Genomic DNA, 23,200 nt, shown 5'->3' with positions numbered 1-23,200 from the left:
TTCTATGGCATTGTGAAGCACCTTTATTTTTTAGAGTGTATCTAAGAAATAAATCTTTTCACATCTTTTACAAATTTTTAAAACATATGTTCTTGCCAGAGTTTCCGGCCTGCTGCCATGTTGGTTGAGAGGTCAAAAGATTTCGGCCAAACCTGGAAGGTTTTCCGGTACTTTGCGGAGGACTGTGCCAACTCTTTTCCGGGCATCCCCGAATGGCCAGCAGATAGCATTGATGATGTCGTCTGTGATAGCCGCTATTCTGGGCCAGAACCTTCCACCGACGGGGAGGTAAGTGAAGTCACAAAGCCATCCTTAAAGTCACAATGAAATTGAAATGAGCTTCATTACTTTTCTTTAACTCATGTGCCCTCATAATCTTTAATCAAAAACGCAAATTTCCTCACCTCCTCGAAACGATCTCTCTTTACTTCCGAGTAATAAGTAATGGCACAAGGGTGGGCCTGGGAAAAGATCACAGCGATTAGCCTAAAAGCAACATAACATCTAACGATGTAGTCAATTCTCGATGGACGAATTCAAGTCCCACCCTACCATTATTCTCATTTCAGAAGCCGTTTCACTCACGCCACCATGAGAAAAATAAGTCAATCGCTGCTTCCGTTTCATTGTGTCTTTATATAATGTGTTCTTCTGAAATAATCATTACATTTCAAGTTTTTAACTTCCTAACTATGCATTTAATCCAGGTGGTGTTAAAAGCCCTGGATCCAAGCTTTGACATCCATGATCCATACAATCCCACTATACAAGGTTTGTGGTTTGTTTAAACTTTTTTGTGTGTTTCAAACCCCAGAGGAATGAAGATGTCAAAGCAGCTTTAAATTATGAATGCTGCCTAAAGGCATCTTCAGTAAATGAAGGCCGTAAAGTCTATACCTTTAACATTTGCTTGACAATTTAAAGAAAATATACACTGTTCAACTCAACATGCCATATAAAATATTGCAGTGGTTCTCAATTTGTTACGTTACAGGACATGAAGTGACGACCCAACGCAGTACCACATTTATTTAGCCAACAACAACATGTCAGTGAAAAGAATGTAAATGTTGACTCTAAAAAATGCTGAGTTCATTTCAACCCATTGTTGGTTCAAAATGGGACAAACCCAGCCCTTGGGTTAAATAAACCCAGAAAAGGTTTATATTTGACCCAACAATGGTTTAAAACAACCCAGTATAGGTTGAATTACAATGGTTTTGGTTTGTCCCGTATTGACCCAACACTGAGTTGAAAATAACCCAGCATTTTTAGAGTGTATATCTTGACAATAAGCAGAATTTATATTAACATTTCATTTGGTTCTTGAAATTCAAAGTTTTTCACACCTTGTAGCTTTATCATTCTTTGAATCAATGTTTAATTTAGTCTGTTATCTTCTTTCATCTTATGAGATTTGTTTGTGGTTTTTAAGGATGAAACAACGCAGATGTTGGCATTTGCTTAATTTGTCTGCATCTCTTGACAGATGAATTTGCGCATTAACTGATGCATAGCCTTTGATGTTTACAAAAGACATGAAATGTTTCTTCCTTCCTTTTAAATACTATTAAACATTTGTCCTCCTAATTTTGGATGGCTGTGTAGTTTGTTGATTTTTATTCTTTGGCTTTAGCGTTGTTTTTCCTTTGGTCCATGACTTATTGTAAGTTACGACACATCAGTTGAGATTGAGAACCACCGGTCTTTTATATAAAATATTTTTGGTGTACCATCAAGACACATTTTAAACAACACAGCTGAAATCAGTTACTTCTCACTGTTTTCAGAGCTGATCACCATAACAAATCTACGTGTGAACTTTACACGTCTCTTCACCCTGGGTGACACATTGCTCTCACCCCGTTGGAGGGACCCGGAGGAAAAGTATTATTATGCCCTCTACGAGATGGTGGTTCGAGGAACCTGCTTCTGCAACGGACACGCCAGCCAGTGTGTTCCTCTGGACAGTGTACGTGGTGACAACTTCATTGAGCCTGGCATGGTGAGATAATTCTTTGATATTGAGATCAATCTTTTTAAAGTCTGTGTGAAGTCATTTCAGAGAATTGTTTCTAAACACATTATAAATGTTAGAAATGTATTTCTGAAACACGTTGTAAAGACTGAACAATGTAGAACTGAATTGTGGAGTTACACTGTTTTCCAAATTTTTTGTGTTCGGGATTATTTGGGCCCACCCCTAACACTATCTCGAGCATCCATTCAGGTTGTAGTGGTATAGTGGTAGTTCATTGAGAGAGACAGCAGCTTTTCCGCAAGTGGGCGTGGTTTCAGCACAAACAGCAGACACGCCCCCAGCATTTGAGGGCAAAGAATCTTGCCTGTTTTTTTCAAAAGTTTTATAACTTATTTCTTTTATTTAGCCTTTTTAAAACATTAATTTGGTTGGGTGGTAAATATCACATTTTGCTGGGAAGTCACAAACTGGAACGCATTTAACTCTTTCCCTGCCATTGGCAAGTTATTTTGTCAATTAAAAGAAAACGCTTCCTTGCCAGTGTTGGGGGTAACGCATTACAAATAACTTGCATTACGTAATAATATTACTTTTCTGAAGTAATGAGTAAAGTTACGCATTACTTTATAAATGTACACATTAATAGTTGAGTTACTTTTTCAAAATAGTAATACAAGTTACTTTTTTAATTAAGTAGATTTAAAAAAATTATGTACTGAATTAAACTAAACGTACCGTATTTTCCGCACTATAAGGCGCACTTAAAAGCCTTTAATTTTCTCAAAAAATGACAGTGCGCCTTATAATCCAGAGCGCCTTATAAATGGATCAAGGCAAACTCCGGGTCAATGTCAAAATGTTCCGCGGCCGGCTCGCGCGAGGACGCTTCCGCGGCCGGCTCGCGCGAGGACGCTTCCGCGGCCGGAAAAGTTAAGCTTTGTTTATACTCGCGCTTTGGTCCGCAACGCAAGCCTCCGCGGATCGCGCGCGCGTCTCACCAAACGGACAAGGCGTTTATAGTTGACGCGCTCGCTGTTGCACTATTTTTTTGAACCACCAGGGGGCGACGCGAGCAATAAAGTCAAAAACAAACATAATGAAGAGGATAGAAGAAGTCGTCCGCTGGAACAACCCTGGTGCTTTTAACATCAGAGTTTGATATATAAATATGAGAACATGAATAAAATAACAATCTTTTAAATATGTCTCTATTAAACATTATCATTTCATTAACGTTTTTTACTAAACAAACAGTACAGATATCTTAAGGTTTGCATTTTATTCCTCGTCTAGTGGTTCATTCAATACAAATATAAGCCAAACATTCTGAATCATGTAAAAAAATTCGTGTTTTAAATTGCAAAGTTTCCATACTTTACTTACAGAGTGTCAGATAAATATATACATTGTTTTGCTTGGATTGATCAAAGAGATACATCACAGGCTTGCCTGCTCAGACAGAATCATTTTCGTATGCGGAGCCGCGCGGAAAGTTACAAAAAATGCTGTGCACACCGCCACGCGAAATGGGGTCTCGCGCACCCAACGCGCACGAACGCCCACTCTGCGTTGACGTCATTTTTGCCGCGCGCACCAACGCGCCAGTGCGGACGCGGCGAGTATAAACATAGCTTTAGGGAAAAAGTTCCCTTCCACGTTTGGGAGAAGAGTGAACAAGGCTGGGAGATATTGTTGATATGCACATCAAAGTTTGAACAACGTCACCATGGTGAACTGAGTTTTCAGAAGGCTTAATAAAGTTTGACTTTATCTGACATTCCCTTTAGCACAGCTCCATCTTGTGGATGAATAACGCAAACCCAGTCAAACGTTTGACTGCAGTATCTTTTATTCTATGCGCCTTATAACCCGGTGCGCCCTATATATAAAATTCTAAAATAGGCCATTCATTGAAGGTGCGCCTTATAATCCGGTGTGCCTTATAGTGCGGAAAATACGGTAGTCACATTATGCGCACTATGCATACACGCCTGTGTGGGGACAGTTTGAGTCAGAAACTGAGATGGCAGGCCAGACCTTGACATTTTTGTGATTAAATATGCAAAATGAAGAACTTTTCAGTCATAAAAAACACCTGCAATGCCTTAAAGAGATTAAAGAGTTCAAGCTTCAGCCAAGAAAAAGTAAAGCAAAAGTAACTAAAAGTAACGTAAGCATTACTTTCCATCAAAAGTAACTAAGTAATGCAATTAGTTACTTTTTTTGGGAGTAACTTAATATTGTAATGCATTACTTTTAAAAGTAACTTTCCCCAACACAACGAGTTTTAACGGCAATCCATATATCCGCTACTATCCACTAGGTGGCGCTCGCACACAACTTATAAAACACTAAAGCATCCATGGATTCAAAAATAGTAAAACCTCTGTGCATGTTTTGATCATCATGCTAAATCTGATCACTAATAAAAATCCTTTACAAAAATGCAATTATCTCAGCTTTTTGTTCAAAATTTGGTATTTTTGAAGAAACCTACCCATATTTGAGAGGTGATAAAAAGAGAACAAATGAAGATAGGATGAAAAGTTTTATTTTTTGTCCTTCATTTGATATATTCTTTGTTTAAATATTTAAAGAAGAACATTTTTGGAAGGCATTTAACTTTTGTGAAAATCAAAAAGCTGGCCATGCCTAGCTGACAACTAAAAAAAGAGAGAGAAAGAATAAGAGTTAATATTGGACTAGTCACGGCCTTTAATATCCTTAACGTCTCAGTGTTTCCAGTCATTTTCCAGCAATGACATTAAATTGATTGAATGGAGATTTTTTTTCTTAGATTTCTTGACTATTCTCATTTAAAGCTTGAGAAGAGAGCGCAGAGATGTTGTGAATTGGTCAGAGTAGCCCAAATACTAAAATCTTACTACTAAGAATTTGAGATTCCAACATGAACACAAAATGTTTTTCATAAATGTTAGTTTTTAAGCTTTATATGAGATACAGAAATGAAAACAAACAAGTATTTCGCCCATTGTCTCAATTTTGTGTTTTTGCCATTTTAGAAATAACAAGCTGCAAATGAACAAACTGAGAGTCAATAAGTCTCATAAGATAAGAGAAAACAAACAACAAAATGTATTTAAGATTTAATAAAGTGCAACTTCTTTGAATACTAAGACTTTGTTTTTTAACTTCTTTTATTCTTTAACATATAATTGCTCTTTTATTATTAAAGTATCTAAAATTCACAACAAGCAGCTACATTCTTTGCCATTTAAATAATTTCTTTTTGAACTTTTTGAATTAAAAAAACTATGGGCAATTAACTATAATTACTACCTGTCTAGCCGAATAGAAGGCGCTTTGTAAAAGTCCTGGTTGTTATTTCTAAATGACTAGTTTTTCACTTAAAGCAATTATGCATGCTTTGCAATAACTGTCTGCTGAAATTGATGTTTTTCATCTTTCTTTCTTTCTACCTCCCTCTGTGTCTTGGCTCTAAGGTGCACGGTAGATGTGTTTGCCAACACAACACAGTGGGGTACAACTGTGAGCAATGTCAAGACTTTTACCAGGACGCCCCCTGGAGGCCAGGTGGAGAAACAAACACGGAAGGTTGCAGAAGTAAGTGGTTCAAAATAACACTGCCTTAATGTCACAGTGTATCGACAAACTATATATGAGTACCTGTTTCTTTATTGTTTCAGGGTGCAGTTGTAATGGTCACTCAGAGAAGTGTCACTTTGATCAGGAACGCTATCTGGCTACAGGACTAGTTAGTGGTGGTGTATGTGATAACTGCAGGAATAACCGTGTTGGACCTCAGTGTGAACTGTGTGGCCCTTATTACTACCAGGACCCCCAGCGCTTTGTGGAAGACCCCGATGCTTGTTTACGTAAGTGTAGTTTTTGTTTTTAGGGCAGGCCAGGGGTCTTTAACAGGGCGTTTGTGACCTCAAGGGGTTTGATAGTGGTACTGCAGGGGTCTGCCAATAATCGTTTAATCCCAAAATTAGTAGGCTATGTTAAAAAAATAAATATATAAAGTACTGTGCAAAAGTCTTTGCTCACCAGGCCAGAATTAGATTTTTTGTTTTTGCAATGTTATAGCGATCATATATAATTATTTCTCAGTCTCTTTAATAAAATACATCCCGAAAATACAGGAAATTTTTATGTATTATTAAAACTGTATAAAAATGTTAACTGATGTGTCAAATTTTTAGGGTAAACTCCCCTTCCACTAAAGCAATAGCAGGAAACTGCAGGATCTCTTAAACCTAAACCAAATTAAATCCTAATTTCTAATTTTAAAGAAATTCTTTTTACTTTATTCTGTTTAAAAACGCTCAAGATGTGTTTAAAGCCAATAGAGATCACACTAAACACTGACGATGCCTACAGAAAACATTTAGTCCTGAAAATTACATTTTTTTTATTTGTTTTGTACATATTTTCAGTATTTTCTGTTTGTATCTTAATAAAATTATATATATATATATACATACAGTACCAAGTGAGGCTATTTAGGTAGAAATGCTATAAATATTGTATTGTTTTCTATATGCAGCCTGTGAATGTAATCCAGATGGTTCAGTGGACGGTGGACTTTGTGATCCAGTTACTGGTCAGTGTGTTTGTAAACAGAATGTAGAAGGGGAACGCTGTGACCGGTGCAAATTTGGCTTCTACGGCTTTAGCCGAGATGACCCCAGTGGCTGTCAGTGTAAGTATTCATCCTACTAGATAGGACTACCGTTATAAAATGTTTACAGCAGTTTACAAAAACTTAAAAAGACAAATTAAAGGGATACTTCACCGATTTAGCATTCAGCTTTGTATCTGTAGAAACCCGGCAGTATTACTGAATGACCATGTTTCCCTCCATCATTTCCCCCTGAGAGGAGAGATATCTGCATTTTGGTTCTGCAAAAAAGTCCTCCGATGATGCAAAAATCGTCATATTACATCATTGGAGGACTTTTTTGCAGAACCAAAATGCAGATATCTCTCCTCTCAGGGGGAAATGAGGGAGGGAAACATGGTCATTCAGTAATACTGCCGGGTTTCTACAGATACAAAGCTGAATGCTAAATCGGTGAAGTATCCCTTTAAGCACAGTTCCTGGTGTATTTTATGGTGCATTTGTTCCAAAGCATATATATAGTATCTGTTAAAAAGTGATAATTGTCTCTATATTACTTACATTGGTTAACAAATGCCGAGTTCAAACTTCATGATTTTCAAAGTAGTAGGGTCAAAGATCTTTTCACATTGCATAACTTTACCATTGGAAGAATCGCCAACAACTTTGTTCCCGTCTCACAACCAAACACACGCGAGAATTGACAAGAAAAAACAACGCGAGGTCACACGTGCAAGACCGGAGTTCTCACGTGAGACTGGGATTATTATTATTAAAAATGGTAGCCTGCAAGAAGCTTGCCATACAAATTGCATGTGCGCTCATTTGCAGCAGAAAGAAGAAAAATAAATAAAGTTTATAAAGGAGGAAATGGTTGGGGAGACTCTCCCCCGAACTTCCAGCTGCCCTGTATGTTGCTCTCTCACTGGCTGTAAGTCATTGCCAATTTTATTTGTCAAAACACATTTCACACGTCATTTTGAATTGCAGACAGGTTCAGATATCTAGCATGCCAGATATCTCACAGGTGTTGGGGATTCTTCGGCGACTCTCTCAAAACGTGTCTTTGATAATTTCACACTGTGTGATTGTCACTTGCGTGCACGAGCATCGATTTGCCTGTGATTTCTGACATTTTTCGGCGTTTTCTCAAAACATGTCGGCAAGTCAAAATCAGGGCTAAAATCGTGCAGTCTCAACTCGGCATAAGTTAAGATCAGAAACGGGTTTAAATTGACTTAGAAAATGTCCATATTTTACCCAACCATGAGTTGAAACAATATTTATTTCTTTACATCATGTTTATTTTTCTCTAGTTTATGGTTGGGGCATAGTTAGGCGTTGATCCTGTGGGCGCTCCGGGGCTCGAAATGGCCCACGGAAAAACACCAGATATCCTCTGATTGATGGATCTTACGAGCTGTAATATCTACAATGCTTTGATAAATAAGCTGAATAAGGAGCGCTTCATTTTTTGGGTCTAAAACCGTCCTCATTCTTTCCAAGGTGCTTGGGCGCTCCCATAGCGTCTGTCGTTGCTAAGCAACCTAAGCGTTGCATGAAGTTGTGCAGTGCACCCACAGATGGAAAAAGAAATTGGCTAGAGAAACAGTATTCTCATGCACATCCAAGTCAAGTGCGGGTGCAGGATCGATTATATAGTACAAATAATAGATCCGCACACCGAAGAGCTCCCATTTACATGAAAAAGAAATCAGACCTATGGTTGGGGGTATGGGTAGGGATTTGGTTAAAATTTAATTTCTTTAATAAGATGACTTTTCCAGAACCAACAAAAGATGCCCTAATCTGCAAAATTTGTATGCAGTGTTTTGGCACAATGCAGCCAAAAATGTAGATGAAGACTCCTTATAGCCACTAAAGCACCCCTTGTGGCAATGCTGAAAATGCAAAACATATCGCTTCACTTTACGAATCACATATATCCTTTCCTCATTTTTTTTATATGTCCAGTGTGTAGGTGTAATTTCATGGGCACCGTAAGCATAGGCAACCCTTGTGATCAGACCACAGGACGATGTATCTGTCAACATTTTGCTCACGGCCCAGAGTGTGATGAGTGTCTGGTAAGCCGAATCCTCCCCACATACTTATTATCATTTTAATTTGGCTATATTAAAGTAACACTACGAATACATTTTTTCCAGCCAGGGTACTGGGGTCTAGGAAATACAGTCTATGGCTGTATACCTTGTGACTGTGACATTGGTGGCGCCCGGAGAACTGAGTAAGTCACCGCCTAACCATAGAAAACCTCATTTTACTGTGCAGAAAATAATACTGTGTTTGTGTCTACACAGATGTTCATCGGAGGAAGGCCAGTGTGAATGCAGGCCTAACATGGTTGGTCTCAAATGTAGTGACCCCACTGCTGGATATTTCTTGGCTCCCCTTGATTTTTATATCTATGAAGCTGAGAACGCAAAGCCTGTGGTGAGAGATTGTGATCAACTGGCTGTTACTCATTTGAAAGAAGGCTATGTTCAAGTTATATACAAAGTGTGACTCATGAGCTTTGATATAAAGTAAACTTTTTAAAAGTGAAGTTTTTAACTATTTCGGAAGTCAACCTAAAATGTCTTACTCTAAAATAGACTAAAGAAGTGGTCTCCAAATGTTGTCCTATCCTAAGGGAAATATTATGTATCCAGCATTTCAAAAAATGTACCATTATGACTGGTTTTGTGGTCCAGAGTCACAAATGTAGCCATTACAGAAACCTTCTCCTGTCATAGGTGTCCCTACCATTAGTGAAACCTGAACGACCAACCAAGCTCCCTCTTTGCCCATTTGACCCAAAACCCTCCCCGACAACTAAACCAGAGATCCCTGATTACCCTATGGTGACGCCTACCCCATTTAACTCCCATATCACCCTACCCATATGTGAGCACTACTTCAGACAAAGGGGTTACGACTTTAAGATAAGCAATGGGAGGATTGTGGTGGTCAAGCGTGAGAAACGGCAAGCCAGACGACGAAGACAAGACCAGGTAAACGTTAAAAAGGATTTATCATTGGTCTGAGATACTATCAGAATGGGTCTTTTGGTCACTACACACATAATGTTTATGATCGTCCCACTTGATCCTTTGCAGACAATGATCCACTTTCAACCAGGATCATCTCTTCAAATCATCCCAAGACAACGTGCACCAAACAAGTCTGTCACTTGGACTGGATTGGGTTTTGTGCGAGTTCAGGATGGGGCTGGACTCCGATTTTCCATCACCAATATACCAGCAACCCTTGACTACTATGTAGTTGTCCGCTATGAACCAGAGGTTGGCCAGATCTTTCGTTCGATATTTGACTATCTGAGATTTTTGCGCCCACTCCACATTTATGAATTTTATCATATTGTTGCAGTCTAGCGATGACTGGACAGCTACTGTGAATGTTGTGTCTTTCGGATCACGGGATGGAAGTTGTCCAAATGACCCATCAGAGAAAGTCTTTACTCTTCCAGGGTCTGGAAGGTGAGGGTACATTTTTGTATACAGTTTTAAAAAACGGTCAAAATGTGTACCATTAGGTACATATATGTTTACATCTGGTACCAAAATCAGGGTTCCCACGGGTCCTTGAAATCCTTGAAAGTTTGTGAATCTGGGGAAAAAAATTCCCCAGATTCGTATGTAACTGTTGTTCCCTGAGATTGGAACGAGACGCTGCGTCTCCCTTGCCATACTTCCTGTGTCCTTGTAATGCTGTCTTTGGCAATATTTCAGATAGCGATATACTTCCTGGCTCCCGCGTCACCCTGTCTTTGGCATTAAGCCTCACCATTGGTTAAATTTAATATAAACATACAGACGCACTTACCTTTGGAGGTGTCCCCAAAGTGTCACCACAGTGACGCAGCACGAGTTCCCTCGAAAGGGAACTGTAACAATGTATCTTAAAAGGTAACACAATGTAACCTTGCTCTCACTTGAAATGTGTCCCCACATTTGGTCCTTGAATTTGAGGGTATTGGACCTGGAAAGTCCTTGAAAGGTCCTTGAATTTGAAGTTAACTTAGGTGTGGGAACCCTGCAATATGTACCTTTGACATACTAATATGAACTCTTAAGGTGCAAAGCTGTACTTTTTGAAAGTGTACCACCCCAAGCACAGCTGGGGTACATATTTTGACCATTGTTCTGCAGTGTAGGGTGCATGGGTCACCTATTGGCCTGTTTCATGAATCTACGTTTGTCTTGTAGGACAGCGACCCTGGATTCCCCAGTGTGTCTTCGCTCTGGCGATCATTATGAAGTGGAGATCACTTTTAGGAAGCAACCTAATGCCAACTTTCTGTCCAGCTCATACATCCTAATCGACTCGGTAAGATTTCCTCCAGTTAGGCTTGGGAACATCTAATCGTGTCTATACCAGATCAATGAAGCCTAATAGAAAAGTCAATTTGTCTAGTTTATTTACCTCTATTCACATTTCCATCATTAATATAGCTGGGTCTCATTCCCAAAGTGGACTCCCTCCCAAACTTCTGCTCGAGCTCACAACTGGCTGAGTTTCAGCAGTATCGCTGTGTTGTGTTGGGAGGGCAGGTAGGAGAGCAAACGCTTCCCGAAATATGCGAGAGGATTATTGGAAGTATATCTGCTTTTATTCACAACGGTGCAGTTTGTGAGTATCCTCTTTTGAATGTTTTAAAAATTAGTTTAGCATACCACAATGCATTGTTGACTAATCACGTATCCGTTTGTGTTGGCAACCAGCTTGTAATTGTAATCCAGTTGGAGCCTACGGTTCATCATGCAGTAAATTCGGCGGGCAGTGCGAATGCAAACCAAACGTTATTGGTCGCTGCTGCGATTCATGTGCTCCTCTGACGTATGGGTTTGGATATGATGGCTGCTCAAGTACGATCATATTCTGTTAAGTTATCCTTTTGTATACCTGTGTTTTGAACATCCACTACCTGTGCACACATTTATGAGCTCTTTGTTGTCTTTAGCATGTGACTGCGATCCGTCTGGCTCTACTGCTGAGTTGTGTGACCAGAGAAGTGGACAATGTTCATGTCGGGATGGAGTAACAGGCCGTCAATGTGACCAATGTTACACCGGTTTCTTTGGATTTCCCCTGTGCAGACGCTGTCAATGCAACGGGCTGTCGGACATCTGTGACCCCGTTACTGGAGTCTGTCTAGACTGCAGAGAGCACTCCACAGGACCTCACTGTGAAAGGTACGACAAGATTTTAGGATTATGTGCAATTGTTTTGGTCATGTTGTTTTATGCTGTAGTATCTAGGACTAACATGGGCTCTTTTGACTTGGACAATTACCCATCGGGCTATTGTTATTTTCCTTTTAAGGTGTGAAGATGGTTATATTGGTGACCCTGTCTCTGAGCAACCATGTGAGCCATGCCTTTGTCCAGATTTAAAAGGAAATGGACGTTTCTTCGCCATCTCCTGCAACAAAGATCCAAACTCTGTAAACCCATTCTGTGAATGTCTGCCTGGCCATACAGGTTCTTGTTTATTTTGTCCCGATACATAGGTTTTCCAAGACCATCAAATTAGCCAAAAATGTGATAAATATAAATACAACAGTGTTTATACAATCACATTCATTAGACCTGGACCATTTTCTTTCACAGGCCCACGCTGTGATGCCTGTGCACCTGGTTACTATGGTGACTTGAGGTTGCCAGATGCCCGATGCGAGGAGTGTGACTGCAACAATAATATTGATCCCCGTGACGATGACGCATGCAACGCTTTAACCGGCAAGTGTCTGCGCTGTTTGCACAATACGGAGGGACCACGGTGTCAGAGCTGCAAGCGTGGATACTATGGAAATGCACTCGATCAGGACTGCAAAGGTACATTAAGGAATCAAATAACTGTGATCAAGCATTTTTAGGAAGAGTGTTTGATTTTTTTTATGTGTGTAATTTTGTGTAAATTAAAGGGACCCCACAATTTGAATGTACAGTACATTTTGGTTTTATAGTAAGCACTATATAGTTTCAAGTACAGAAAAGTTGTATGCGTGTCATAAATAGCTTAAATTAAAGGAACATGCCGACTTTTTGGGACATAAGATTTTTACCGTATTCCCCAGAGTTACTGTGGGTTCACACCACGACACCAGCCACGTTTGATGCGTCAAATTCACATCTACCGCATCTAGTTTGCCGCTTGAACATTTTGAGTTTACTCGTTTCATTTGCGTGATATTCTAGTCATTGAGACATTCACGCAGAAATTCACGTCATGGAAAGGGCTTCTGCGACTCCGCTCGCTTCCTGTGATCACGTCACTACTAGAGCAAGCTCCTGATTGGTTAACGCGGCGAGTTTTTCCACAAAAGTTCAAACTTTTCAACTTCACGCGAATGAAACGGAATCGCGTCTACCGCCCTAAACACCTTATTCGCGTCGCGAGTCCGTCAGACGCGCGTCAACGCGTCTTCACATTGATTTAACATTGAAATCACTCGCGTTTGACGCCTCTACCGTGGTTGGTGTGAACACAGCATAAGATAAGCTGATACATCTCTGTGCGTCTCGTAACTCTGTCTGAGCACCCACCGCTGGTATAGCTTAGCACAAAGACTGGAAGTAAATGGCTCCAGCTAGCATACTGCTCCAAATAAGTGACAAAATAACAACAAGTGATTTGCTTGTAGAACCTGAGAAGCCCGTGGTGAGAAGCAGAGAGTTCGCAAGTGTGGCGCTAATCAGTCCGCCCAAGTAGCAGTGCTTCGCCTTCTGAGAATATGGTTCCCAATATGTATACGGTTAAAAGATGGCTGTGTCTCATATGACCTTGTTATTTGCACACGCTGTGACTATACAAATCACAACATATAAATAGGAAAATGTTGGCGTTATTTTGTCACTTATTGGGAGCAGTATGCTAGCTGGAGCCATTTACTTCCAGTCTTTGTGCTAAGCTAGACTAGCTGTGGGTGCGTCAGACAGAGTTACGGCATGCATGGAGATGAAAAGGGTATGTATGGACTTATTTAACTCTGGGGGATATGGTGAATAAGCTGAAGTACCAAAAAGTCGGCTTGTTCCTTTAAACACTTGATACTGCTTGATAACTTTGTTACCTTTCCTGAAAGGTTTACTATTCTTATGTTATACTTAGAGTGTTCTTGTGACCCGAGGGGCACAGACGTTTCAAAGTGTCCCGCTGGAAGCCCCTGTATCTGCGACCCGGAGACCGGTCGGTGCCCGTGCCGCACAGGTGTCAAAGGATTCCTCTGTAATGAGTGTAAGGATGGATACTGGAACTTAGATGGGGAGTCTGGGTGCCAGCCATGCAACTGTAACCCAGAACATGTCCTCAGCAATATCTGCGATAAGGTAAATACTCTTCATTTTTCTACAATAAAGTGGTAGAGAATTGTGCTAGCAACAAAAACTTCATGGGTTCGAGCCCTGAGGACATGAGTACTGATAAAAATGTATAGATTGAATGCTTTGGATAAGTGCATAAATGTAAATGTATAATAATGTCACTGATAATGAGAGTGCAGGTGGATAATTTGCTTCCGAGCCAGGTTTTAACCACAACATCATGATGATACATTTCAGCAGGTCTGATGTCCCATCTGCTTTATTTTATGTTGTCGCAGATCACAGGCCAATGCCTCTGCGAGACAGAATACGGAGGCAGACAATGTGATGAATGTGGGCCCAACTTTTTTGGAAACCCAGATATACAGTGCATGTGTAAGTATTAGATGCTTATCCTTTCTTTTAAATACACATTTATTTGTAGATCTAAAACAAAATCATGTTATTCTTTCATCAGCTTGTGACTGTAATATGGAGGGCACTATTTACCCAGCCTGTGACCCTTACACGGGCGAGTGCTTATGTAAACCAGGAGTAATAGGAATATTTTGTGATGAATGCGGCCCGGGTCACGACACCATCTTTCCCACCTGCAAGCCCTGCCATACCTGCTCCCAGCTCTGGGAAAAGATTGTCTCGGATATCAAACTAGATACCGAAAGGATGGAAACTATAATGCCCTGCCCTGAAAACACCCGGCCTATTCCTGATCTCGAACGGTTAAATAGATTGTTGGATATGCTACAAAGTCTGCTCAACAAGACGAATCAGGATGAACTGGATAAATTAGAAAAGCTCTTGGAACAGATTAGGTATTAGTATTATAATATTTGTTTATATGTTGTTTTTGTATTATTGTGCAATGGGGGACTATGTATGGGACTGCTGTGTTGCTTCTAGTGCCAATATATCACATGATTTATAACTGGCTATGTGCAGAACTGATCAAGCTTTACTATATATGAGGAGTTCAGATGCAAAACCCTCTAAGTGTTAAAATTTCCACTTCTAAAAAAGTCCCTCTTCACTGTCCTATCTGAATAAGGGTAAAAGGCTCAAACATCCAGTTAATATCCTAATATATTTAGTAAACCTCTTTAAACCTGGTTAAAAATTCAACTATTGAAATCTGACGAATGTATCCTGGCGTTCATACAATTCTTCTTCTGAGCACTTAGAGGACTGTGCTGAAAAATTGACATGGCATTTAGTGGATTCTGCACACAAAGTGGTATTTCTGAATGGCCTGAGGCTGATATTAAAGAGCACCAATTATGCAAAATCTACTTTTACAAGGTGTTTGGACATAATGTGTGTTTTCAGTATGTGAACACAACCACCCTACGATGAAAAAAATCCAACCGCTCCTTGTTTTTTAACCCCCATTAAACCAAAGCAGTGCTATTAGACATGCTGTTTTGATTCTCTTATCAATGTGAGGTCACACTGATAAAGCCCCTCCCACTAACAGTCCTGCATTACCATAATTTCCACCATCAGTGAGTTGTACTCTGTCCACTAGATACTACTGTCTCAGACTGTATTAATAAGATCTATTTAAATGAAAGTGCTCACTATCTGTTTGTAGTGAAGTGAGGAGCAGTACCTCATTTGCATTTGCTCCCAAGTATTTGCTTGGACATGCTATAATAAATGATCTGTTAGGTATTTTGAGCTGAAACTTCACAGACATATTCTGGGCACACCTGAGACTTATAATACATCTTGTAAAAAGGCAATTACATGTGCCCTTTAAGCAGATTAAAGTATTTGATGAACGGTATAATATGTGCCGAGAGCATTCGGTTAATATCAATATCTCATTTTTGACGATTGTGCCGTTTATCAGCTTTTGCATCTAAGCTCTTCATATACTGTATATGCAAATCATTAATTTATAAATTGGTATTTTTCTCCCTGTTCAGGAATGAAACAGAAACCATAGACCCAAATCTAATTATTATCGACCCAAGCACATTGCTCAACACTGACATCGACAACATCCGCTTTGAGTTCAACAGGCTGCTGAAGAATCTCAGGGAGAAGAAAAAAGACGTTCCAGTGATAGACATAAAAGCTTTAAATGGTTTGTGTGTAAAACTTCACATTATTTACCAACCCAGAATAATACTATATTTCATTTTTGGATAATAAAATTGTAGCAGTATTGTGTCAGTTATAAAAGATGCGATATATCCAACTATTTTGTGTGCCATTTCAACAGACAATGTAAATAAGATCAGGGAGCTCTATAAAAAATTTACCGAAGATGAAAAGAAAGTGGAAGCAGCTAAGAAAATGCAAGAAGACTCCGAGAAGACAAGAGAGAAGGTCGCACTGGAGCTCACCAAGTGTCGCAAAGGACAAATTGATTTACTGGAGAAGAAAGTGAAGGATCTGAGTGTAGCCAAACTGAACGAGGAGGTGATTTAACAGTAAACCTTAATAATAAAATAAATAATAATCGAATTGCTGAGCAATAGCATTGAATCTTTCTACTGTAGATCTGTGGAGCTCCAGGCGACGTGAAATGTGAGCAGGCAAAATGCGGTGGAGCTTTGTGCGGGAAGTGTGGAGGTCCGGGTTGTGAGGGGAGTTTACCCATCAGCTTCGATGCCTCTAAACTGGCAGTGATGACCAGGATAAACATCACAGACGTCCGCAATGAACTCAAGGATGCGGACGCAAAGGCATGTCATGAACAACAACATTTTCCTACTTTTGTGTACCCTGCATAAATTATTTGCATGTATATGCTTTAAAGTGTATTAGTGTTGAGCTGTGGTCACACTGGACATTTTGTAATATTTTAATACAAATGCAGGACAACAAGAAGCAAAAAATATGCATAAAAGTGGAGATGCACTGATATAAAATTTTCCACCGATAGCTTATTATTCAGAATGATATCTGCAGATACCGATGCCGATAGTTTGGTGGCTATATTAACTTGCATTAACTAAATTACATTTTCTGAATGTAACTTCCTGTAATGACCATTAATATTGAACATTAGGGATGTTCTTATACACAGAGCTCAAATTCATTGCATATTCCTGTTCTTTTTTGATTGACAGGATGTATTGGCCATGACTTTGGGGTGTTAACCGCCAGCCAATATTGTGAAAATTCCTTTTACTGACTGATACCGATTATTGGCCGATATATCGGTTCATCTTTGCTTATGTGGCGAACTCTGAGTGCAGATTTGCAAAGTGTTGCTTATCATTTGATGACACCTAAAGTGTTTTTAAACAGATGACCTTGAGGAGTTTATAATTGCTTTCTTTTTAAATCTTTTTCAGCTTACCGACACAACAAAAATGACTGATTACATCAAAAATCAAGCGAAAGAGATGATGGATAAAATAAATCAGTCTAAGAGTAAATCTGAGAAAGAAAAGGTTAAAATCAGGGACTTTTTAAAGAAGGTCAAGGACTACCTGAGAGGTAATGCATGTAACAGATCCCTAAAGTCCCTTTTCCATTGTGTGGTACGACACTTAAACTTATAAAAATGTATAAACTTCCAGTGTACACAGCAGTCTCCAGGCTCACGGTATCACAGACAGCAATATATTAATAATTCATAAATAATCCATGTCTATGAGTGCATGTCTGGTCATCTCAGATTTTGTTATGGAGATAAAAATGATAATTGGTTGTTTTAGGCAGTTTTGCATTATGATATGAGTGTATATTAACTTGATGTTTTTGCTATTTCCCTATGGTATTTGAGATCGGTAAGACACAGCTGATAGTGACGATTCTCTCTGACCAATCAGTGATCTGCAGTAAAACATGTCACGTTTTAGTATCATACGGCTTGCTTGGAACCTCAACTGAGTTCGTACTAAAAAATGTATTAGGTTCTAGGTACTGTACACAGTGGAAAACCCCCTAAAAGTAAGCAGTACCGAGCCGTACCAGGTTGTACTATGCAATGGAAAAGCACCATAGCTAGCTTCCCTTGACAAATGTAATAAAGAAAAAGCATAACATCCAAGCTGCTCCTATCTAAAATAGTGCTATAAAAATACTTCCGGTTTGGATTTGGGTGAATGGGTGATAACAGAATTTGGGCTGAACTATTACTTTGTACTTTTAGAAAAAGTACACAGTAGTTTTTGTGTGAATTTCTTTTCCAAAGACATCATTAATTGAGGAACTGTACCTTAACAGATGAGCTGGTGAAGCCGGAGGACATTGAGAAACTGGCCAATGCTGTGTTGTCAATTCAGTTGCCCAAATCTCCTGATGACATCAAGAAGATGATTGAGGACATCAAGAAGATCCTGGCAAACGTCACAGGCTTCAGTGAAGATCTCGAGCGCTTGGAGAAAGAGGCCAAAATAGCTGAAGACATGAAAAAGAGGGCCACAGAGATTTTGTGAGGCTGCAGTAATTTATCTGTATTATAAGTATTATTTCATAGGCAACATCTTAACCAGTGGTCACCATCTTCACTAACCTGTTTGTTGATGTATAACCAGGAAAAGAACAGAGGCCATTGATGTGAGCGAGATTGAGAAAGCGTTGAAGGATACAGAAGATCTCCATGACAAGATCAGGAATTATCTGAACGAAGCAGAAGACAACAATAATGTTATCAGTGACAAACTTAATGAGGTAATAGTTCAAAACAGTATGCATATCAAAACAATGGCAATCACTTTCTCACTTGTTGTGATTTCAGTATACAATGGGTTTTTGTATGTAAGTTTATCTGTGACATGCGTTAAGAAGCTGTTTTCTCATCGATTTTACCAGACTAAGCCTAAACTGGAAAACATTGAGGATAATTTGAATTCAACCCGAATTAAAGACTTACTGAATGAAACTAAGGCCTTGAAGGACAAAACAGAAATGAATAGAGCTCAGGGGAAGGAGGCCAAAGCAGCAGCAGATGCTGCCCTCAATCGTGCCAATGATGCCAGTAAGGTTAGTGGTAGTCTCACAAAAACAACATACATTTTATGTAAATATGATTATTGAGTTTTCATTTATTTTTTGGTTTGGCAGGATCTTGAGGATTTGAAAGAGCAGTTTGAAAAATTAAAATCAAACGACAAGAACAATAGCGTCAATGAAGAAGCTAATGAACGCCTGAAGAACATCACAATGGAAACAGAAAAAATGGCTAAAGATATTCAAGATAAAATGAAGGAAATTGAAGGTAAACTATTTCCTGTTTTCTACACTCTGTCTCAGAAAAACAGGTACAAAAGCTATAACTGGGACGATATCCTTTCAAAAAGTACACCTTTGTACCTAAAGAGTGCATATGTGACCCTGGACCACAAAACCAATCATAAGGGTCAATTTTATGAAATTGAGATCTATACATCATTTGAAAAAATAAGCTTTCCATTAATGTATGGTTTGTTATGATGATATAACAATATTTGGCAGAGGTAAAAAAAATCTAATATTGAGAAAATCGCCTTTGAAGTATAGTCCAAGTGTACCCCGTACCTGATGTGCATAATAAAATATATATATATATATGTCCCCCTGCTCCATTTATTTTAATTTGTTATCTGACGACGACACAAAGGTATCTGCTTACGGTGTGTATTTAATATTGATTGACAGTAGTGATGCACCGATGTATCGGCCGCCGATATTTATCGGCCGATTTTTGATGAATTTGAAACCATCGGCATATCAGCAATAGCACGAGAAAAACAATCGGTATCGGCCTATTAATTAACTGCATAAAGAAATCCATTATATCTAAAAAAAAAACGAGTTAATGTTGTTAATAAAATAAATGCTGAATAGCAAAAACCACCTTTGAAGGTTGTCATGCTGTCTTATTATATTTGTTTTAGCTTAATTTGTGTCTCTCTTATTATGTTGTTCAGTTGAATGTTAATTAGATCCAATCTATGTTCAGTAAAAATAATTTGATGCAGAAATAAACTAGCAAATAGACCAACTGTATAGTATTGTATACAAGTGTTTAATATCGGCATCGGTATCGGCCAGAAGTTGTCTGTTTAAATCGGTATCGGCCCAAAAAAATCCTATCGTGCATCCCTAATTGACAGGTCTGGCGCAACGAAAATTAACCTATACCGCCAGCCACAAGCTCATAGAGGGGGTTGGAAAAGGACTTGATGCACACATGCAAGATAGTTCGGGTCTTCTTGCCTCTGTTTGGCAAAAACACAGTCATTTTAAATTATTCAAAGCAACTAATATCATACCTGACCTGTGTCCAAGGCACAAGTGAAACTTTTAGACCCAAACCCGCTCGGGTCTCGGGTCGGACCTTGGGTTTTCACCTCTTAAGTGGACCTGTGAAGAACACATATTACTAATAATAATTTAAAAAAATTATATCTTTACGGTAGGAAATCTATTAAAAAATATCTTCATGGAACATGATCTTTACTTTATATCCTAATGATTTTTGATATTAAAAATGATCATTTTGACCCATACAATGTATTTTTATACCACTGCAACTGACTATGACTGTGGTTTTGTGGTCAAGGGTCACCAATGTGAAAAGCGCAAGATACATTTTAATTAAACAGAAATTTATCGGCATGATTTCAGAATTGGAGAAGAGGATTCTAGATGCAGCAAAAAGAAAAGAAGAGAAGATGAAAGATTTGGAGGAGCTTCAGAATGAGGCGACTGATTTAAAGAAATTCATTGTTGACAAAGTGGAAAAATACGGACTATGCTCCACTTAAGACCTACACGGGCTTCGCTTATTCAAAATCAGATAAAAAACTTTACCATGGAAGAACGCTGAAAGCATTGCAGTGCAAAGGATTATGGGATCAGTTCAGTCATTTTATGAAAAAATCCTTTACACGTTTGCGTGCTGCTAACAACAATCTTGTGCTACAAATCAACCCTCCTCAACCAAAATAACTGGTTCTGTCCAAAAAGTTTATTGATATATTTCATATTAAAACTTTTTTAAATAATATTTTTATGTTGCATTTTTCCTTTTACATATTATGTTTCTTAGCTATAAAATTATGGGTTTTACATTGAAATGTATAATCATGACTGTCCACAAGGGGGCTCAAAAGTAAACAGAAAAGCCCCTTCCACTTTGTTTTGACTATGTTTAAGAAGTGGTCAGCTCCTTTGTTAGTAATGCAAGTAAATCTAAATTAGTCTGTAAATGAACTTTTTAAGTTGTTTTGTAGTTTTTTTTCAATTAAATGCCAGCCAGAATAACATTTCACTCGTTTTCAAACTTTTATCCGTAATGGAAAACTGTATTTACTTAAAGCCTTTCTTTCCAGTTCACATTCTTTACAGCTGCAATAAGATAAAACGGTCAAGTTTACATAGGATGCCTGCTGCTTTAGGAATGTGTCCGTTTGTCTCTCGCAGGATGGGCTCTCTTTTGTGATGTGGTGTTAACAGCCTTTACGTTTACTATTGACTTGCAAAGCCAAAGGTATTTTACAAAGCTGATCGTTATTTCATTGATGTCTGAGTGGATCTCCCACCCCCATTCAGCTGCTTTCCACTGCTATTTGAGACGCTTTTCGTCTGAGGTGATAAAAAAATGTGCCAAAAAAGAGACAATGGAAAAGTCATGAAGCAAATTAAACTATATAACATGTTTTACAACAACCAAACTGAAAGCTACTGTAAATCTTATAGTTCATTCTGGAGGAAATCATTTATTGGACCAGTCAGTCTTATATTCAGCAAACTGGTTAAATTTAAGTATCTGGGCGACCAATAGTTTAGATTGGATGTGTCACTTCAGTCTCTTTCTGAGAAAACTGGAGATCAGTGAATGTGAGTGCGTTAAAAATTAAGATGTAAAATAAAAAACATATTCATTTTATCAGATTAACATCAAATTTAATAGAAAATCCTCATTACTCCCTTATTGTTCAAATATTTGCTGTACTTTTTCATTCTGAATACACAAACCTACTGTAAGTCACGTATACTTATGTATAAACTAAGAGGATGCTGTGTTTTCTATGCTCATCCATTTGGATTACAGTAATTTAACTCAGCCAGAACAACCACAACATGAACCTCATGGCCTTTGACTCACTGCCAAACAGTCTAATTAGTGAGGAATTCCTCAGTAATTTAAGGCTGTTTAACTGATCACAGGTCAGTTCACTCCAGCTTCTAATTATAAGAAGTAAGACTAACGGTTAACAAAACTGCTGTTAGCGTGTTGTAATTGTTTTTCGTGGGAAACTACAGTTTAATATAATATAATATAAACAGTAATATAATACTGTTAACATAAACAGTTTAGTATAAAGAAGAGCAAATCTTAACTTCTGCATTTTTATGTTGCAATATTATACATGTCACTTCCATACACTGGTTTCACTCACATAAAATACTGTGGTATACTTTTGTATTTAGTAAGGGGTTTTTTCGTAGTCGGGCTACCACAGCCTAATATAATAAATACTACAGGGTGGTTTCCCGGACAGGGATTAGTTTAAGCCAGGACTAGACTTTATTTTAATTAGGAAATATAACTAGTTTTAACAAACATGCCTTAATAAGAACATTTCTTCTGTGCATTTTGAGGCAAAACGGGCAGTGGTATTTAAAGAAATGTCCAAGTGCAAGTTGTTTTCAATTTGGACAGCTTTTATTTTAGTCTAGGACTAGTCTTATCCCTGTCTGGGAAACCGCCCCTAAAAGTATACTACAGTATTTTTATGTGGACAAACACTGCAAATCGTAGTATTATCTAAAGCATACAACTAAAAAGACTAATTCATTACTTAATTAAAATCAGTTATTTTAAAATGAAGGTTTTGTCACAATTATGTTTTAGTCCCGCCACGCCATCATTTGAAGGGGGTGGTCAAAAGTATCTTTCTCTATTCAATATTAATTAAATAAAATTGTATTGCTCTAAGTTGCTGTTTATTTTTCATGTGTAAAATAGCCGAGTCTATTTAGGTTGTAAGCCTACAGTATATTATTTTTATTTGTCGCGAACAACTTACCTCAAGAAAGCACCTTGATGAAATTGGAACTGGGCCGTTGTGCGCATGCGCTCAGAGTGAACCGCTGAGGAGAAAAGTTTTGCGCAGCTCCAGCAGAGATTCATTACTGCAGATTGTGCTTGGTAAAGAGGATTCACGCTACTGGGATTAAATTGGGACTGTTGGGAACAGATTCAGCGCTGCAGTTTGCAGGATTCCTGCAATGGATCTGGAAAACATGCTCTTACATCTTCTATCCCTTTTATGTAAGTTTTTTATGTAAGTTTTGTTAAGGCAGTTTGCTTGAGATGTA

At 38.5% G+C, this 23,200-nt stretch overlaps 2 protein-coding genes across 2 annotated transcripts in view; both read left to right on the top strand.

The window, feature by feature from the left end:
* Window positions 1–20,880, top strand: part of lamb4 (laminin, beta 4) — a 39,479-nt gene extending 18,599 nt beyond the window's left edge. The window contains exons 7-36 of the mRNA XM_065292160.1: window positions 100–288; window positions 708–771; window positions 1,791–2,005; window positions 5,446–5,566; window positions 5,650–5,838; window positions 6,513–6,668; window positions 8,562–8,674; window positions 8,756–8,835; window positions 8,909–9,041; window positions 9,344–9,601; window positions 9,707–9,892; window positions 9,978–10,087; window positions 10,817–10,937; window positions 11,063–11,240; window positions 11,333–11,476; window positions 11,572–11,803; window positions 11,934–12,091; window positions 12,221–12,445; window positions 13,722–13,939; window positions 14,212–14,308; window positions 14,391–14,745; window positions 15,859–16,019; window positions 16,158–16,357; window positions 16,438–16,623; window positions 17,239–17,383; window positions 18,116–18,323; window positions 18,427–18,562; window positions 18,704–18,874; window positions 18,956–19,109; window positions 20,501–20,880. Of these exons, the coding sequence (XP_065148232.1) occupies window positions 100–288; window positions 708–771; window positions 1,791–2,005; window positions 5,446–5,566; window positions 5,650–5,838; window positions 6,513–6,668; window positions 8,562–8,674; window positions 8,756–8,835; window positions 8,909–9,041; window positions 9,344–9,601; window positions 9,707–9,892; window positions 9,978–10,087; window positions 10,817–10,937; window positions 11,063–11,240; window positions 11,333–11,476; window positions 11,572–11,803; window positions 11,934–12,091; window positions 12,221–12,445; window positions 13,722–13,939; window positions 14,212–14,308; window positions 14,391–14,745; window positions 15,859–16,019; window positions 16,158–16,357; window positions 16,438–16,623; window positions 17,239–17,383; window positions 18,116–18,323; window positions 18,427–18,562; window positions 18,704–18,874; window positions 18,956–19,109; window positions 20,501–20,640 (5,043 nt within the window). The 3' untranslated portion in view covers window positions 20,641–20,880. The remainder of the gene's footprint in view (window positions 1–99; window positions 289–707; window positions 772–1,790; window positions 2,006–5,445; window positions 5,567–5,649; window positions 5,839–6,512; window positions 6,669–8,561; window positions 8,675–8,755; window positions 8,836–8,908; window positions 9,042–9,343; window positions 9,602–9,706; window positions 9,893–9,977; window positions 10,088–10,816; window positions 10,938–11,062; window positions 11,241–11,332; window positions 11,477–11,571; window positions 11,804–11,933; window positions 12,092–12,220; window positions 12,446–13,721; window positions 13,940–14,211; window positions 14,309–14,390; window positions 14,746–15,858; window positions 16,020–16,157; window positions 16,358–16,437; window positions 16,624–17,238; window positions 17,384–18,115; window positions 18,324–18,426; window positions 18,563–18,703; window positions 18,875–18,955; window positions 19,110–20,500) is intronic.
* A 2,143-nt stretch (window positions 20,881–23,023) lies between these two features.
* lamb1a (laminin, beta 1a) overlaps window positions 23,024–23,200 on the top strand; it is a 43,798-nt gene continuing 43,621 nt past the window's right edge. Inside the window, exon 1 of the mRNA XM_065292159.1 lies at window positions 23,024–23,153. Within this exon, the coding sequence (XP_065148231.1) occupies window positions 23,111–23,153 (43 nt within the window). The 5' untranslated portion in view covers window positions 23,024–23,110. The remainder of the gene's footprint in view (window positions 23,154–23,200) is intronic.

Source organism: Paramisgurnus dabryanus, chromosome 23 (assembly GCF_030506205.2).
Source record: "Paramisgurnus dabryanus chromosome 23, PD_genome_1.1, whole genome shotgun sequence".
Taxonomy (NCBI): Eukaryota; Metazoa; Chordata; class Actinopteri; order Cypriniformes; family Cobitidae; genus Paramisgurnus; species Paramisgurnus dabryanus.
This window is presented reverse-complemented; position numbering and strand designations above follow the sequence as displayed.